The sequence below is a fragment of the Toxotes jaculatrix genome, chromosome 13 (assembly GCF_017976425.1).
Source record: "Toxotes jaculatrix isolate fToxJac2 chromosome 13, fToxJac2.pri, whole genome shotgun sequence".
Classification (NCBI taxonomy): Eukaryota; Metazoa; Chordata; class Actinopteri; family Toxotidae; genus Toxotes; species Toxotes jaculatrix.
The window spans coordinates 12972034-12990956 of NC_054406.1; the positions used below are offsets into that span (position 1 = coordinate 12972034).

Sequence of the window (18923 nt, forward strand, 5' to 3'; positions counted from 1 at the left end):
CATTTCTGCACATGTGTACACTGTGTTTGTGAGAGCACAGGAGTTTGTAAACACACATACAATGAAAGCTCTGTTATACCTTCAAATGTTATGGACACAGGGGACCATAAAACTTTCTCTTTATGGATTCGAAACAACACGTCAACATGGTTTGTTTTACTTCACACCTCCTGCTGATTACATCACCTCTGTGGGTGGTTAGGGGTATAACATCTAAATACCTTCAAACAATGGAATGCCTCGGTTTAAGATACTTGGAGTGTGATAGGCCCCGATCCAGCTGTTCAGCTACCCTTATCCATACATCTCTCCTTTCTGACAGGAACTATGTAATCTCATACCTCTACTATGCGCCAGTGGGAAATGTCCCACCGTGATGCTTCCGGGGAGGGAGGGAGAGGCCACCAGATGTTGGGCATCGCAGTAGGGGTGCAAGGCACAGAGCATTACGTCCAATGTTTTTTGATAAATGGTGGGGACCTTTGCACTATTAAAACATAAGCAACTACCAGCGAGTTTGTGTTTGTGTTGAGTGACAATAAACACTAGCACCTTCCATGATAGGAAAAAAGTTGGAATGAGGTGGTTTCTGTAAGTGCCAAAGGTGTTTCTGTGTGTGTGTGTGTGTGTGTGTGTGTGTGTGTGTGTGTGTGTGTGTGTGTGTGTGTGTGTGCGTGTGCATGTGCATGTGTGTTGGAAGGTAGATGTTTTTGACTCCAAAATCCAAAACTGCTTTCAGGAAATGAAAAGTATACTAGACACGGGAATGTCACCTTTTCATCTCAGATTACTGGAGGCTGTTACTGAGGCCAGTGAAGCTGGTCAAATAAGGTTAATATATACCCTTTTACCTCGGATTGGTGCAAGCGAAGTGTTGTTTTCCCTTATCCTTTGCTTTACGACCGTGTGAAACAAAGAGGACAAGCACAGACCTGAGCAAAGGGAGTACTGACTTTCAGCCTGGAAATCGCCGTCTGTCTTAACAGCCAACGGTTTACTGCTGGAGAGAACATAGAGGCGGCTGTGTCCATTCAACTCTGCATGCATGCACGTGCACCCAACCACACAAAAACACACTCACACCAGTTTGGTTTGTGGCATGTGCGATGTAAACACCTATTTTTCATAGTGTGTGTGTGTGTGTGTGTGTGTGTGTTGGACCAAATGCTGTCTCGGAATTAATTAAGGAGTCATTGCTGCAGTGGAATAACTGTGCACTTTCATTTCTCTGGTTTAGAGACACTTTTGCACAGCAGAGACATTTTCACTTAGTCATGTCTGGAGCAGACTCTTTTCATATTCAAAGTCTAGCTTGTCTTTGTCCACCAGGATGACCTTCGTCTCCTAAAAAAGCTTCTGTCCTGAGTAAGAATCTCTATTAGGAACTTTAGACTGCAGAACAGGAAACAAGATAATATGTGTGTGCATATGGGTGTCAACTATTTAAACACAACTGTTGAGGAAAGTTTTATCAGTGCTACACCTGCCATTCACAGACACCGTGTCACATGCGCTGCAGTGAATGTACACTCCATGTTATGAGTATTTAAATAACTATGTGCTCAACATTCACAGCATTTCTTTTGAATTGAGAAAGAAATTACACAAGCGAGGTAAAGCAACGACAGTAGGGGGAAAATGGTTACGCACAGACTGGATAAAACTGCAGCTATGTTCTTATAGATTTGTATTAAGCTATGTGCTGTGGGTGCGTTAGGTTTTGAGCACACAAAGCTGAGTCTTTGACTGGAAGCAGAAGGGGATCTGTGTTGCAGGCAGCAGGATTTGACATCGGCTTATTTCCTGTCATTGACTGCGGGTCACATGGCAAGTGCGTGGGCGCGAGATAGTGGAATGCGTTAAAGGGGTGAGGCTCTTGCCACCAGACACACGTGCATGTGCACACACACACGCACACACACACACACACACACACACACACACACACACACACACACACACACACACACACACACACACACACACACACACACAGCTGTACTTGTACTTGCAGCTGGATACATACTGTACTAAAGGAAGACATACAAATGTGTAACTTGTAGAAGCACACGTTTACTTTGGGACACATCAGGCAGGTCAGGCATTTTATGCAGAGGAAGCACACACACACACACACACACACTGTTTTGACTGACGGTGGCAGTTCAGGGTGGAAAAAAAGCTGAGGCATTGACTCAACCTTCACACTCTGGGTCAGACGCTCAGTTCATGAAGTCAAGGTGCTACTTAGGCAACAACAGCCAGAACGCCACAGAAAGATAGAAGGGTTCAGTGGAGCAGCAGTAAAAAAAAACTGTTGCTCACATGAGAGCATAAGGGAAAAACATGCGCCTGCATACACCCACACACATGCGCACACACACACTGTTCAGCGTGTGTCCAACATTCTACGTTTCCCACTGTTATAAATCTTTGTGTGTGAATGAAACTTTTTCATCCAATCAAATCACTCACAGGCCATGCAGACATACCCCGCCCCCCTTTTTTTTTTTTTGCTCCTTCACTGCTCTCTCTCTGTCTCTCTCATTCTCTCTCAGCTACGGGCTAACGTTTCTAAATATGAAGCCAAAAACATTTCAAGTTGTCATATAAGGCGTGACATCCTCTTATCAGCAACCTCAAAGGCACAACTGTATGTGCCCGCTTCTCGTTTTGGTCACATGGCAATTAATTGAGTGTGTGAGTGTTGGCTTTTCCTGTGAATCTTTCTTTCTTTTAGTAGCTTGAACTGATGCTGTGTATAGGTGAGTGTTTCCAGCATCATACACGGGCCCATCCTGGGCTTCAGCATCCTCTGTGACAAAACCGAGAGGCCTTTCAACGCAGCTACAGTTGCCCTTTTTACCTCATTTAAGACAACTGAGAAAGGAATATGTATGGGAGTCTACAGTATATCATAGTAGGCCACTCACACCCTATGTGGCCCCACTGTAACGACTGCTCCAGACACACATACGCACATGCACATACGTGTGCCAATAGTGTGGCCTTGATGTGGGCTGGTGTGCTGTGTCTACTCTGAGCGTCTGCAGCTGGCGGCCAAGGCTGCTAGAGGAGAGGAAGAATGAAAGCGGAGGAAAGGAGGGATCAAAAAGAGAAGAAGAAGATGAGGCACGGAAAAGACAGATACATGGGACTGGGGAGGACAGAAAATGATCCAACAGGAGTTGGGCAGAAGGCGAAGTGGAAAAGAGTGAGGAGGAATTTAGGTGGGTGTAATTCATCAAACCGAACTTTGTGAAACTGATTCGCCACCACAAGAATAAGAGGGACAAGATGATATGTGATGACAATGAGGCAGCTGGAGGTAGAGACTCTAGACGGGTTGAGTGGTGGCAAAATGTGGCAACAACCACAGCCATGCGCTGGGAGGCTGAAAATGGAAAATGTGACATGTTTTAGCACAGCAAGAGGGCCCCCATTTGAGGTTGTGTGTGTGGGTGTGGGTGTGGGTGTGTCACTCAGTTGCCGTGTCCTGGTTTTGCAAGGGCGGTCCAAAAGGGCCACACCAGGCCATACCATACCGTACCATAACTTACTGGTTGCACAGTGCCAAGCTGGACTAGACCAGATCATTAAGATTTCAGACATCTCCTGCCGATTGTTTCATTCATGATACTGTAAGAAGAAGAGCACGGACAGGGACAGGGCTCAGGGGTCGCAAAGTTTTGCAGACATTTTGAACTTTCAAGAAACTGTCAAGAAAATCCTAGAATAAGATATGGGTTTGTGTCGATATTATTTTGACCGTGGTTCAAGTGTGGACGTACTGTTCTTCCTCATCACTCACCAGGCGGAGTGTGTCAAGTCAAAAGGTTGGGGTGTGAGCCAAAAACATCCTCAAACAGCAATTAGGTAAGCTCTCTTTGTTTCTCAATATTCCTGAGTCTTATGACAATACGTTGTTGCATTTTAAATGAAAATACACAACTTTTCCCTGAGCTGTGCTGTAATGCTTTTGTTGTTATTCTGTGCTCTTAAATGGAGCAACATATAACATCATATAAAATTCTTCACTCACCACTGATCCAAACAAATCAGTGAAACAAATTAGTGAAACTGGCCTGGACAAATTAGTTTGTACCCATAGAAAAGACTGAAAATAATTTGATCATGGTGACATGTTAAACTAAAGTGTGTCCTGTAATTAGCATAACAGGTGTGTTCAATCTTGAAATCAGTCAGTCTGCCTATTTAAACGGTGAAAAGTAGTCACTGCTGTTTGGTATCGTGGTGTGTACCACACTGATCATGGACCAGAGAAAGCAAAGGAAATAGTGGCCTGAGGACATCAGAAAGAAAATTATTGACATGCATGTTAGAGGTAAAGGCTGTAAGACCATGTCCAAGCAGCTTAGTATTCCTGTGACTACAGTTGCAAATAATATTAAGAAGTTTAGGGTCCACAGGACAATTGATAATATGAGCGGAAACCAAAGAGCTAAGGACAACTTCCAAAGTGATTCAAGGTGAACTCCAAGGTCAAGATACATCACTGTTAGATTGCACGACATGGAAGACAACCAAGGAGGATTCCACTGATGAAAGCAAATAAATGTTTTTTTAAAAAAACAGACTGGACTTTGCCAAAATGCATATTGACAAGCCACAGTGCTTCTGGGAGAAGGCGTTTGGCACAGGGTGTCTTGAATGTGTGCAGGGTACGATGAAATCTCAAGACTATCAAGGAATTCTGGAGCGAAATGTACCGCCCAGTGTCAGAGAGCTTGGTCCAAATCTCAAGTCAGGGGTCCTTCAACGGGGATAAAGACCCTAGGCTAAAAAGATCACAGCTAAAAAGAAAAGACCCAAGAAACAAAACATGGGACTGTTCTGAAGTCACCTTCCATGAGTCCTGATCTAAAGCCTATCAAGAAGGCACCCTTGTAAAAGACTGGATAGGCCTCTAAAATCTACTTAAGAGCTGCCATAAGAAAAATCTAAGAGAAGAGCATCACTCTCGTCAACACTCATTGATGTGCAACCTGTGTCAAGGGCTTTTGAGTCGACAAGTTAAAAAGGCTGGGAAACACTATCACAGAGCTGAGCTGCTGCAGGGCAGACTTTGTCTACTACACGATGCACTGCCTCCATCTTAAGGTGAAGAGAAAAATTGCAGGTTCAATAGAAAAAAATGGCTTTATAAAGTGAATACTAATACTACAAGTTTAATTACAATACTTTTTTCTCTCATAGCAGAACAGTAACTGAAAACATACCTGATTATTTTCTGTGAAAAAGCGATAATTTGTGCTGCATTAATTTTTCAAATCCCAAGTTAAATTTGTTAAATGTGGATTTTATAAAAGCCTCAATTATAATAACTATGAATCATTGTCTTTAGTTTTCTCTGTAAATGGACGTCCCATGATGGCACGCTGGACAGCAGAGAAAATAATCACTTTCTTTAATGGTGCCATCACCAAACTAGGCACTGATTTACACAGCCTACAATGGCCTAATTCATTCACTCTGCAGTTCAGTCCTAAGTTTCACCAGATCCTTTCAGAGGATGGACCATGCAGAAAAAAAAAACCCTTTTGCACGAGTAGCTGAGGGGCATAGTGAGTGTTTAAGTGTTTGACATGTGACTATTTTGCATCTGTTGTTTCCTGTGTAACAGGATGAGAATAAACTTACTACAAGAAATTCTTTGAAAATGATCAGCACGAGCACTGCGCTGGAACCATCATTTCATGGACTCTTGGTTTTTGTGGCGTCTATAGCAGAAACAAACAAAACCCAGTTCCCTCATGGGAAAAGGAATTGAAAAATGTTCTCTCAGACTTATGCCTAAGAATAAAACAGTCACAGACTGTGGCACAAACAAGTCTTTGTTGGGGTATTTGGAGACAAGATTTAGCTACTGATTTATTTTTCTGTCTTGGAATACATTTTCATCCACACTGTCTCCTTGAGGGCTGAAAAACAATATGAAAATGACCTTAATGACAGTCTGTATCCCCAAGGCATCTGAAAGGTCAGCGATACCTGTCGGTGTCAGGACGCCATTCCTCATCTGGGTATCAGTCTCTTTGTCTTTTCGTCCCCTCATTTCTTACTCACCAAATCATTACAAACAGAATAACTGATTGCTAACCGATCTGCCCCCTGAGAGCTCTGTAACTTAACCAAACTGTGTTGCGTTAGGAGTTAAAAGCTCTCTGTCTGTCTGCCTTTTCTTTGTTTCACAGCCTGAGGGATTGAAGCAGCAGACAGCTGGTGTATGATAATGTAAAGAGACTGTTTCCATTCTGCTCTTCGACTATCCTTTTACACTTTTATGCCTCTGTTTCTCTGTGACAGGGTGAAACCCTCAGCCTTAGGGCAGTTGTGTGTGTGTGTGTGTCCGTGTATGTGTGTGTGTTTGTGAGAGAGAGAGAGAGAGAGAGAGGACCATACTGTGCTCTCTCTCTGCCAGGTGGACCTCTTCTTCCTCCTGGTGTCACATGGGAGGGGCCTTGGTGCATGCAGGCTAAAGCTAGCTCCACTTATTTCCCTGGCAAATGTTGTCACCACAACCAGTCATATTTCTCTCCTCCTCCTCCTCCTCCTCCTCCTCCTCCACCTCTTTCTCTTCCACTCCTCTCCTCCTTCCTCCATCCCTCACTCCCTGCCTGCCTGTCAGAAGTCCCACACATCCCTAGAGGATAAGATGCCATGGAGGCCACAGGAAGAACGGCGCTGTTCGTCTGCTCTGTCCTGTTCATCCTAACAGGTAAGCGTTGTTGTATGTCGAGGCTTCGCGGTGGGATGCTGTGTTTGAGCTGTCAGTGTTGTGTTGGTGCAGCTATAGCAGTTGCTGTGGTTGCTGTGTTTGCTTGGTTGGCACGGTAAAACTAAGGGGTGAGTTGAGGAAGTTTCTTTTTTTTGTGGTGCTCAGTAACAACATGTTCACTGAAAACTTGTGAAATCGTTTAAAGTGTTCAGGTCAGAGACGCAGTAATGAAACTGGGTTGCAAAATTTTAAAACACAAAAATAGATCCTTTGGCACAAGAAGTGAATTAAAAAAACAAACAAACAAACAACAAAAAACAATCAACAAAAAACCTTAAACTTGCCACTCTGATATTGTGACATTTTGGACAAAAATCTAAGTTGGACAATAAATTCTTTAGACTGTAATACCTCAACTTGTCCAAAGTATTTTATAACGCAAAGTTGAGTCTTTAAAATGTTCCTTAGTGTCTGTCTTGGTTTGTTTTGCATGTCCTTTCCATTGTCATAGCCGTGTGACTGTACAGAATTAGCTTTTCTACTATTGTTGGCTGTTAGTTGAAAAAAAAGAAGAAGTGAGTTAGGCCACTGCTCTGTGACTAAGTGATAACAGATGTACCAGCTTCTTTCACATGACCAGATAACTCTTAACAGAAAAGTTCCTCAAACAAACATGGACTCTCTCCTGCTTTGATGTTTGTATCATCAACCTCACACAAGGAGCACTATTTGTCTTATCTGAAAGAGGACAGAAGATGGTGGCGTTTGGACATGCACCGGGTGACTTTATTTAGTATCCAAACAGCTCGGGTGTGTGTGAGGGTGATAAGAGGCAGGTGCTTGTGGGTCTCCACATGTAGTTGATTGAATGCGTGTGCGTGAACACTAAACGAAGATATCCTCTCACCTCAAAGACCATTGTCACTGTGATCCCCTCTCTATCACCGCAACAATATCTGTGTTGTTTGGGGGACAACAGTGAAGGAGCGGGCTCGGCACACTCCTCATTATTCCTTTTCACCGGATCTCAGCTGTTGTAAACACAGGCACACTCCTGCTCCTGACACACACAGACACACATACACACACACACACACACACACACACACACACACACACACACACACACACACACACACACACACACACACACACACACACACACACACACACACACACACACACAGAAACTGGCCTCCAGGCTTATGAGAGTGTCATGGGGGTGTCTGCTCTGCATGTATTAGACAAAAAGAGAAAACCAAACCCACTTTTCTTTTCCATTTTTATATCAAGACTGTTTTTTTTAATTTTATGCATCATCTAAAAATTCAGTTCAGTTCTTTCACTTACTATTTTCCAGTCATTTCTTTAATGCTGAAACAGAGAAAGAGAAGGAGTCAGTCACAGTCAGAAGCGAGACCAAGTGACACAAGAGAAGCTTAAAAGAGATCACTGTGAACAAAAAGTGAGAGGTTTTAGTGAATTTGTTTCACAGTAATGCTGCCTACTCACATGCTGCTGCTTAACCCAACCTAGCATCCAAACACAGTCCACTAATTCACCTCACACTTAAAACTTGAGAATGAATTTGTGACACAATCAGGTCATGGTTCAAATGAAATATTAATGATACTTGCATTGAAGGGCATGAGAAAGAAACAGCTGTGGAATAAATGTGTCTGTAATGATGGGTCGTTTCATCTTTACAACATAATGAATAAAAGGATTATATTTTTATCCTCACTTCTGTTTTGAGCCTGTTACCAGTGAAGAGGCTGCCCTGGCAACCAACCATAGCTTGGGACAGACAGCAAGGTGCAATAGATCAGCAGTTATTTAGTTACTTCAGAAAGCCCAAGAGTTTGTTTTGTGAACGAGTCAGGATCAGAGAGACAGGCCTTGTCCTTGTCTGACAACAATGACACTCTCTCTGTAGTGAGCTGGGTCAATATTAACTCACTACAGTTTCAGGACTTGGACAATGTGAAGACTAGGATATAGATTATAAGATTAGACAGTCAAAACAGACCTGAGTTCATCTTTTAAATTGTCACTCTCACTCCATCTATTCCACTACACAATGTTTTTTCCAATATCTATATAATGTAATTCATGATAAAGCAAACATACGCAAGGTAAGTTTTAGATTGTAACTAAGTTTCTAACAAAATTTTAGTTAGAACTTGTTTAATTGAATTTCATGTTTAATTGGACTGCAGATTTTTGTAAATGACAACACAGTATGATCATATTATATTCAATTAAAGCCAAGCCCCAGTAATTAATGCCATGAAGCAGAATTAATATCCTGCCATATGTGCCACATTTTTCAATCAGGGCTATATTAATTTTGATGTATTGTGGTTTAAGAGAACGATAGTGTCTTGTCAAGTCTAGTTATTATTTAGTGTTGGTAAATAACTTGACTGTTCACAATAACTACAAGAGGCCAGGGAACAATGACCTTTACTTTCTTTACAAACTTCATTACATAGTTTCCACTATCACTGAAACTGAAGGTGAAACTGCACTGCCACCCTATCTGAGGGTGCTGTTAACCACCTACAAGAATTCTTTAGCATACACTGGTTTTCCAAGAAACGCTAAATACTTGTACCTTTTGACATAGAAAGAAAAGATACTGTTTATGGCATATTGATTACCTAATTCTACACTGTTACCCATAAAATTGGAATATAATATATTTGACCTCTTCTCATGAAATTATTGTGACAATGTGATTTATTCTTGATAGATAAAGTGTAGATTTTCTCAAAACTTTATTGATCAATCTCTTCCAGTGTGATTACTGATATGTATAAATAGGAATAAAAAGAGGAATGTGTCTGTGCTATGGATCACAGGAAGAGATGAACACTTAGGAAAACAGAATCGCAGTCAACATCTAACTCTGAGATTCTGGACATGAAGCACCTTGAGTGTTTATCCCTAAAAAGTACAAATGATTCTAGATTACTGAAGGAGTTAACCCACTTTCTGAAACAAGCATCATGTGTACTGTATGAAGCCTACTGCCTATTATCCTGCAGCAATTGTGCAGTAACTCTCTTTTTTTTCTTTTCCTTCCTCTCACTTCCTTCTTCTTCCTTGCCATTCCTCCATCTTCGCCACCTCAGGGGTGAACTCCAGTTTCATCCACATCCCTTCATTAGTCCACCATGGGATTGAAGGGACGCCTCTGCTCCTGTCTGTGGAGACTCGCTTTCCATTAGACAAAGCAGACATCCAGGGAACTTGGTCCTACACCAGACCGAGCGGCACCAGGACCACGTTGGTGACGTTTACCAAAGATGCCACAATCACTAACATGATGTTCCGCAACCACCTCGTCTTCAGAGGACCCAATGTTTCTTTGCTAATCCAAAAACTAGACCAGGACAGTGAAGGGGATTATCATCTGAGTCTGAACATAGAGTTTCATAACAAGACAGGACTGGTCATCAAGGAAGAGAGAACTGTTCATGTGACAGTGGATGGTGAGTCTTTAAACAGCCTGATCCACACTGATCACCTTAATTGGATACAGTCCCAAATTTACCAGCATTTCTTATTTTTTCCTCAGTCCCTGTGTCCACTCCAGTCATTCAGAAGAACCCGTCTCATGCAGTTGTCGAGGACAAGGCAAACGTAACCTGGACTTGCTCCGTTGAGAGAGGAACAAGAGTTGTGTTCCAGTGGCTGAGGGACAACGTCCTGTTGGGTCCCAGTGACAGATACCACTTCTCCCAAGACAACTCTACATTCTTAATCAGTCCTGTGAGGAAAGAGGACAAGGGAACATATCGCTGTGTGGCCAGCAACCCAGTCAGCCAGGGTCGACACAGCATGGACGTAGACCTCATTGTTTATTGTGAGTACTTGTGTCCTTCTGTATTCTTCCTTTTCTCTTTCTTCTTTTTTTTTCTCTGTACCAAGATTATAACACAGAGTAAGGAGATAGACATTGACATCACATAACCAGCAGCTACTTTCATGTGTAATTCAATCCTGTGAACACCATGAAATATCAACTATAGCATAAAGAAATTCATAGAGTCCAACCAATATTGCAGGGACTGGAATCGGAAAAATGTCATAACACCAAAAATGTAGACAAAGGGAGTCAGTTGTTGGTGTCATTGCTTTCACTTGCTTTTAATTTGGCACTCATTTTGACCAGGTCTGTTATCATCACTGGACCAGAATAGCCCAGACTTTGAAGTTCAGTTTCAATTATTTTCTTTCAAATTTTTCCTACAACACATTTGCCTGTAGGAGTTTTTTTTTTAATCTAAGTTGCCACAAGTATCCTCTACTAATAACAATACTACTAAGTTTGTATTTTCTCTTTCGCACTGGTTTCCTGGAGGTACTAAGCTGTATGTAAATTTCCGTGAAATTGGACTACTCACTGACAACTGATAACACGTGGCTGTTAGAGGATGATATTTGCATGGGAGTAGATTCATCTCACAGAGCTCCTCTGTTCTACCACAGAGCTTGTAGATACACTGATAAACTCCCCTGGTTGTGTGAGTCTTAGGCTGAAAGTCAGAATCTATGTTTAATCTTTCCATGAAATAATTTGAATATTTTTAGTTTTACAAAACTGCAGTTTCTCTATTGATGGAACGTAAAAGATGTAGTACATGTACCTCTGGGATGTGCCTGTAACTTTCTTCATTTTTTTCCCATCTTTTTATTAAGCGTGTTCAAACAGTGAACGTTATTATAATAACTTGGCTCTGAGAATTGCACCACTAGTATTTTTAGCAGTGCTCTTGGACAGACTCCCTTGGTAGTGATATAAATATATTTACCCTATGTAACTGTGTTGGGAAAATTAATTAATTAAATGTTATTTTCATTTAACTTTAATTATATCTCCACGAGAGCTGTTTGGTAAGTTCAGTGCCTTGTTCAAGGGCACCCCGGCTCTAATTCAGGGGAGTGTGTGCTGATCTACAACCTGGGAACCTGTAGTGAAGCTCACTTCTTTGACCTTTAGTCTGACCTTGAGTACACAGCTGTCCCATCATGCATTAGAATAAGATAATTCATAGTAAAGTAACCATGTTTTATGATAAAGTACCATCTCAGCAGCAAACTGTCATGTTTCCTTAAATCCCATGTTGGCCCCCAACAGATGGCCCCTACAATCTGGAGGTGAACTCAGGCCAGGGCCTGCGGACAGGGGAGGTGTTCACCATCAACCCAGGGGAGCTGGCCTTCTTTGAATGCCAGGCTGACTCCAACCCACCGAACAGCTACGTCTGGATCTCCAAGAGCCGCAACTCAACCCAGGTCATCACTGAGGGCCCACGGCTGGAGGTGCTTTCCTACAGATTGGCCCAGGCTGAAGAGTACCTGTGTCGTGCTTTCAACAACGTGACACAGAAGCAGGATGAGGCCCAGTTTACTCTGGTGGTGGCCAGCTTAGGAACAGGTGGGTAGAGGGTGGAAGATGGCAAGCGGGAGCGGAGCGTGGGTAGGTTATGGGAATCCTCTGAGATAAACACTCTGTAAACAGTGTGTTGTGCCAAAAGCAGAAGAGGTTGATGAACTATGAGACATATAGCTTGACAATGACAAACACTAGCCAGCTTTGGGAACAGCTCGGCAGATGAAATACTGTAGTTGAAACAGTGGGTGCACAGCAGGTGGGAAGTGAAAGCAGATTATGGGTATAACATGAAATATACATGGCTGTCATGAAACTCTGATTTTATCCCTGTTGCTAGGTTCCAGCGCCTGCAGTCCGTATTACAGTTCAGTGGCTGGGAAAGTAAACAGAGAATGACAGCTGTTGTACTTGTTGACTAAGTTTTATAGCATGTGGAGTTTCTGTGTGCCAAATGAGACATTGACATGTTGTCTTGGTGACACCGAAAAAGGCTTACCGATGGCTACTGCTGATACTGGCTATGATTGAAAATACTGTTTATTGAGTCAACAGAAGTCATGACAGCATTCAGTTTTTTTTAAATGACATCAGAATCACTTAATAACATTACCAAGGAATCCTCTGATGACTCACCTGTCAATAAGACTAGGACTCTACAGCCGTGTTAGCTTAGAGAGTGAAGCTTTAAGCTACTTGTTAACATGAGCAGGCTAATGTGCTCACAGTGACAATGCTTGACCTTGAATATCTATCGCAGAGCAATACACTCTGCTAGCTTGGCCAAAATAAGTATTAATATCAGTGTCCCTCCTGTGTTTGTTTACAGGAAAAGAGAAGCATACCCAGGAGGGTGGCTCTGTGTCTCCGCTGGCAGCCATTACTGTTTGCTCTTTGTTCATCATTGGCTGTATGCTGCTGTTCTTCCTCAGGAGAACCTGCCATCCTAAGAGAGGTCAGTTAATCACTCTGTATCATTTTGTATACATCCATTGGTACACCATGAAGTACTCTGTACTTGCGTACTGCGTAAGTGGTTTTCTAACAGTAGCACTAGTCAGCTCATCCCTTTGTTTAACATGCTCCAAGCTTGAAATCTAGGTGGCTGAGTAGCTGAGATCTGAATATTATGGCTGTTAAATCTTTACCTTTTCCTGGTGTAGGATAACACTAACGGCTCGCTGCACCAAGGTTTTACATGTTAATCTTAATCATAAATGTAAATATCTTGCAAATGTTAGTCAAACCGAAGGTAACCAGGGCAAAGTAACTACTGCATTTGAATAAGTCAAGGTAATATAAAAGAAATTCTGTATTTGTGTATAATTATTTCCTTCTGTCTTTCTCACAGTGCTGATGAGCATTTACAACAGGTAAGAGCCTTGAATACAGACTCTATTCACAGTGTTCTGATCTACGTACTGTATAAGCTTTAATTAACTGCTTTAATTTCCTGTTTTCTGGCAGACCACTTTCAGAGCAGAAAAGACCTCATCGTTCAGGTAAGACTGTTTGTTCACAGATGTTTTTTTTTACCTCCTTATACCATCAAACACTGAAAGCATTATTATAGGGAATAGGGAATTAACAGGGCTGTGTCATTAAAAGCGAAAGTCATTCCTAAAAAAAAAAAGGTCAGGATTTCTCAGTCATTCTAGAAAAGCAAGTCCTGGGTTAATGGCATCATTACATTCATCATGACACTGTAAAGTTTGACAGAGAATAGACATTAATGCTGTTACTGTAACCTAGCTGTTGGACTGATATTAAAACATGTGTATCAACAGGTCACGAGGATGCAACAGAAGACTTTGGCATCTATGAGTTTGTCTCCATACCTGGGAAAATGGAATCGGCACAGGTACCAAACAAGTTTTACATCAGCATGAATTTACAGGATAAGCAGCAACCCTCATTTTGTCTGAATTTGTTTATGTTTTTCTGGTTTTAATTTTCCTAATGCAACTGTCCCCCAGGTTTCATGCAGATCTCTGGCCCGCCTAGAGTCACTGCAGGATGTGCACACCACAATCTATGATGTGATCAGACATGTTCCTGAAACCCCGAGTCATAGTTTGCTGAAGTAACTTGAGATGTAACTTGTAGTCATTTCACTTGAAGACTCTTGTGTAGCTTTATTTTCTTAAGTCTCTGTTATCAAAGCCTGAAACACCGGTTTTGGTGGCCCACATTTTTGCACAAGCGATGAAGGAGACAAGTGAGAGTACACAACCTGATCGTGCACTGTTATTGTCCAGCGTATAGGACAGATTTTAAATGTCCTTTGCTGACATTATCGTGAAAATGAAAATATATGTATGAATGGCTTAATTTTTTATGTGAAAGTATAACTGGAGTTGAAACTGTTTTGCTTTTTCATTCAAAAATGAAGATCATATAAAACCAAGCCAGTTAGTAGAAGCCATCTTTACATCATTATTTGGAAGATCTGCCTACAAGGTATCTATACTTCCACACCATGATTACTATTTAAAACATGTTTAATTTTAAATACTAAAGTTTTATTTATCAATTGAATAATATCTTTCTAATTTAACATTTCACCCTAAAAAGAGTTGGTTTTGTGAGAAGACAAGTGTTATAATGAATGGATTTTATTGTATTGAATATATTTAGGTTAAATGTATATATTGTATATGGACTTTGCTGCAGATTCTTTATACATATCATTCTATATCTATGTTTTGCTGAAATCTATTTATTCCTATAGAATCTCTAAACCCTGTTTCCTCAAATGTAGCATTTGGTTTCTGCTCACCATGGATATGATGAAATGCTGAAACAAGGAAAATGATTAATAATTCTTAAATTATTGTACAGTTTGCATTAACAATTGTTTTATACTCTATTAAAGATATAACTGTTTACTATTCTGGTTCATTTTTGAACATGTGATTGTTATGTACAAACAGACAAAGGCAATGTATTTCATTTTCTATTTTCTACAATTGTATTTTTCTGTAATTGTATTTTTCTTTATACACACGTACATGTAAGTCTTTTTAACCAAATTGTCACGTTAGCTGAAGACACCAAAGATGTCAGTTGCTCTGCCACTTCACAGTCAGTCTTTGTCTGATGTCATGGCTGTGATCTCTCTTCTCATAAGTGTATGAGTTGTGCTTGTTGTCTGGAAATTGCTGCAGAGTGTTTGTGTCTCTCAGCCTGGCTTTACTGGTTGCTGTGTACCTGGCGAGATATGGAGACAGGCAGCAACAGAAGGATGGTTCAGCATGTGGCAGAGTGCCCTCCACCTGCTCCTGCTGACACCTTGTCACGAGTAGATAAAAACGTGCGTGCTTGTTTGGCAATGTGTGTTTAGTTTGTGTATGGGAAAGAGAAAGGTAAAAGGAGGAGGAAAGCTAGAGATATAGAAAAGCATGGAGAGAACCTGACAAAAAAAGAAATTTTGTTAAGGAAATAGAAGTCACAGTTTATCTACAATTTACAAAATTTATTAGAGACTGAAGCAATTAGTTTTCTGGTTTTTTTTTTCACCTTGAGCAGAGTGTCACTTAAAGGCAGCAGTCTCCTTTCTGCTATGATTCAGCTTATTACCAAAACACTGAATTGTCCCCATTATGTCACTCACATGCTGAATGCTTCTATTCAAATTCATGACAAATGGCGTGGCACAAAACTTTAAACTGTATTTGCAAGATTTCCACTAATAAATCATGGTAAAATCATGAAATGACTTATTTTACAATTTTGCCCATATACATTAACATGACAAATTATGGCACTGACATGTTTTTACTAGTTCACTGTTTAAGGATAACAAATTGTCTAGAGGTGACCCTCATACTCAGGCATAAAGTGTTGCTTATCATGAAGCCCCCCCCGCATAACAAGCAGTTTATTGAATCTAGCTCTAATTATAGCTCATGAGCTGACCAACTGAGTGTTCTGTGTCTTTGTGGTGGCATCTCCGGGTAGCAGTTGCCATCTGTTCCGTCTCAGTGTATGCTTTAAGGGAGAGGCTCAGACTGCCTAACAAACAACAGTGGAGTAAATTCACCTAAGGAGAGTGACCTCACCTTCATTTGACTGGGAAATAGCCTGGGGCATCATTAACCAGGAACTAGAACTCACAGCGCCTGCTGTCTGCTGCATGCTGCCTGCTTTTAACCAAGTGCTGCTCGAAATAACACCTAAGGGGGCAATTACAAAGCAGGCTAAAGGGGTCTGTGTGAGGATTTTATATATATATATTTGGAACAGATTACAATGCAGAGCAACTTCTAATTGTTTGACAGAAACTGACCTGCATGGCACTGAGTCGTGGATTGCTAAAGTGTTATATTATTACATACAGTACATGATATTATTGGGGTAGAGATGAAGAAAATCCATTCAATCTATTCCATTCAGGTCCTGACAGTGTGACACTGAGCCAGCACGAACAATACCAGGACCCTGAGTGTAACTGAGACATCATTCATTAATTATTGACTTTTCCTCTTGTGACAAGCTGTTTCAAACTGTCTCACCTGATAGAACAGAGAGGCAGAATGACAGTTTACATTTTTCAGGGATGCAAAATTTAACCATTGCCGTCAAATATTCTACTGTATTCTCTTTCTGTTCTGTGATGTTAAATTACCACCATCCAGTGGTATGTTATAGCACATGTAGCCGTATCACAGTGGTGATGCTTCATACCACTTTTAAATATAGTTTTCTTTTTTCTTTTTATTCAGAACAGAAAATACTTTTAATTTAATGAAAGCATTTTCTTTATTTTCACCCCGGAATATTCTGATATTTAATATTACAAGAAGGCACAGCAAAAACAAAGACACCAAAAAACCCCCAAAAAACTACATTTTCCATGATGCCTGAACTTTTCCGGTCTCTGCCGTACCACTCACGTGACGGTCAATTATGGCTTCCTTCTCGTAGTGATGGAGGCTCATCGTTAACAACAAAACTAAATTGTGACATTATTCACTTATTTGCCCACTGACACAAGTTGGATTCACGATGCAGAAGATCAAGTCTCTCATGGCCCGGCAGGTGAGAAAAGCAGGTCCACACGAGCCGAGCCGCGGGCCGTTTGTCTCTGACAGCTGCAGGTAGCTAGCATAACAGCTAGCTAAGCTAACAGGCTAATTTGACAGCTCGTGGTGTGTCCCATTAAAGCGCACATCCAGCCGGCGCAACAGCCGCTTTTTGAACGACTACAACACAGCTACGACCCGTTTACCTCACAAAAATAAAAGACCTGTTTATGGACTATTTATATCCACACCCTGGTTGTAGGAGTATACCGTTATACAAGCACAACAGCAGGGCACAACAGTGGAAACTGGGCGTTTGGGGAAGTTCTCAGTTTGCACAGCAGTAATGTTAGACTTCACCACTGGACACAACAAAGCAATCTGCCCGTCGGTTCCACTTTTTGCTGTATTTACTGATGTGCTGATTAATAGAAAGCTTTGTGACAGCGGGAACAGGTTACGACTGAAACACACGTTAACGTTACTTGGCTTTGTGGGTATTTTGAAGTGTTAACAGTAAATGTGGTTTTGACAGGGTCTGAAGAGCCCCCAGGAGAGCATGGCAGACCTCAGTCCTGTGGAGAACCTGAGGATCCCGAGCAAGGTAAAATTCACGACAGGGCTGAAACTGCGGCTGCCATTTTCGCTGTGATATCTGGAGCATTCACACCGCACAGTGTCTAAGACCAACCTCTCTTATTGAAATAAAACTTGACTGTATTACAGCACAGCTAATGATGCGCTCTAGTAGTTTTTAGCCGATTGCTACCTGTCCTTTATAAACAGACTACAGTAGCTGAATGCTTCCTGTAACAGTTTTGTTAAACTGCTGTTCCGTCATTCTTTTCAATACACAGTGAAAATTCACAAAATCTGCACATTCCTAAATGTGCTTTTGAATGGTCATCGTGTGCATTGCATGTTTTCTGTGTATGAAGTGACCATTTTGGGCAAATTCACAATGCATTTCATTTAAAGAAATCCAGTGAAGTCCAATCACATTCAGGAAAAGTTATATTGCAAGTTGTGTCACAGAAAGGTTGAACGTGTCAGGGTGGTTTTAGAACTGAAGCACTCTTCTTGTATAAATGATTTGTCTGGGCTTTGTCCACCGTGAAATGTATTGTATTTTGAACTGCATCCTGCAAATTGCTTTAGCTACATCACACCTATGGGTTTTCCTAAACAGTAGTGTAGTAGTAGACTGAAGGCTCCAATTTATATCACTTAAGGGTACATTTCACATCAGTCTGAACACCAGCATTATGAAAAATGATCCGCTGTAACAGTGTTTTAACACTTTGTCATGGCAGCGTGTGAAAACATAATCAGTCATGCTTAGTCACAGCAAGCATTTGTCATTATCCTCTTGTACAAATTCAATTTGTAAAGAGCAGACAGAGCGAAGCAGCAGAGTGGGTCTATATAATGTAAAATCACTTACACCTCATGCACTGCTAGTTGCCGGCCTTGTGTTGACTTTGCTTTCGTAGTGATGACCTTCTATTAATGTGGCTGAGCAGAGTTTTGAAGGTGACAAACTGTTTATCCACAGTGCAGGGTGATATAAGCCAGGTCCATTCAACCAGATGTTTAATTTCTCTTCTATCTTCTCTCTCTTTTTTTGATTTTCGTCCATGTTTGGCTTGAATACTTATATGTGAGTGGAATTTTCTTCGTGGCGTGGTTTTGAGCACTTGCTGGTCAGGTTTAGACATACTGCAGAAGATAAGACTGAAAAAGGAAGTGCCTTTCTGTC

At 41.3% G+C, this 18923-nt stretch overlaps 2 protein-coding genes across 3 annotated transcripts in view; both read left to right on the forward strand.

The window, feature by feature from the left end:
- Positions 1-6526: 6526 nt before the first annotated feature.
- Positions 6527-15821, forward strand: hepacam2 (HEPACAM family member 2). The gene is made up of 9 exons (XM_041052564.1): positions 6527-6739; positions 9877-10236; positions 10323-10610; positions 11886-12185; positions 12970-13095; positions 13492-13513; positions 13608-13642; positions 13928-14001; positions 14117-15821. Exons 1-9 carry the CDS (start codon positions 6682-6684, stop codon positions 14225-14227), a joined length of 1374 nt encoding a protein of 457 aa, XP_040908498.1. The 5' UTR covers positions 6527-6681; the 3' UTR covers positions 14228-15821.
- Positions 15822-17041: 1220 nt separating this feature from the next.
- vps50 (VPS50 EARP/GARPII complex subunit) overlaps positions 17042-18923 on the forward strand; it is a 97393-nt gene continuing 95511 nt past the window's right edge. The window contains exons 1-2 of one of the 2 annotated variants that reach the window (XM_041053206.1): positions 17042-17180; positions 17700-17768. In XM_041053206.1, coding sequence (XP_040909140.1) covers positions 17148-17180; positions 17700-17768 — 102 coding nt within the window. In that variant the 5' untranslated portion in view covers positions 17042-17147. Of the gene's footprint in view, positions 17181-17602; positions 17621-17699; positions 17769-18923 lie in introns of those variants that run through there. The other variant, XM_041053207.1, reaches the window with a different exon arrangement.

Coding starts and splice junctions, on each gene's coding strand:
- hepacam2 (XM_041052564.1), top strand. CDS start 6,682: ATGGAGGCCACAGGAAGAACGGCGCTGTTCGTCTGCTCTGTCCTGTTC. Junction 6,740..9,876: donor TGTCCTGTTCATCCTAACAG/GTAAGCGTTGTT, acceptor TCGCCACCTCAG/GGGTGAACTCCAGTTTCATC. Junction 12,186..12,969: donor GGTGGCCAGCTTAGGAACAG/GTGGGTAGAGGG, acceptor GTTTGTTTACAG/GAAAAGAGAAGCATACCCAG.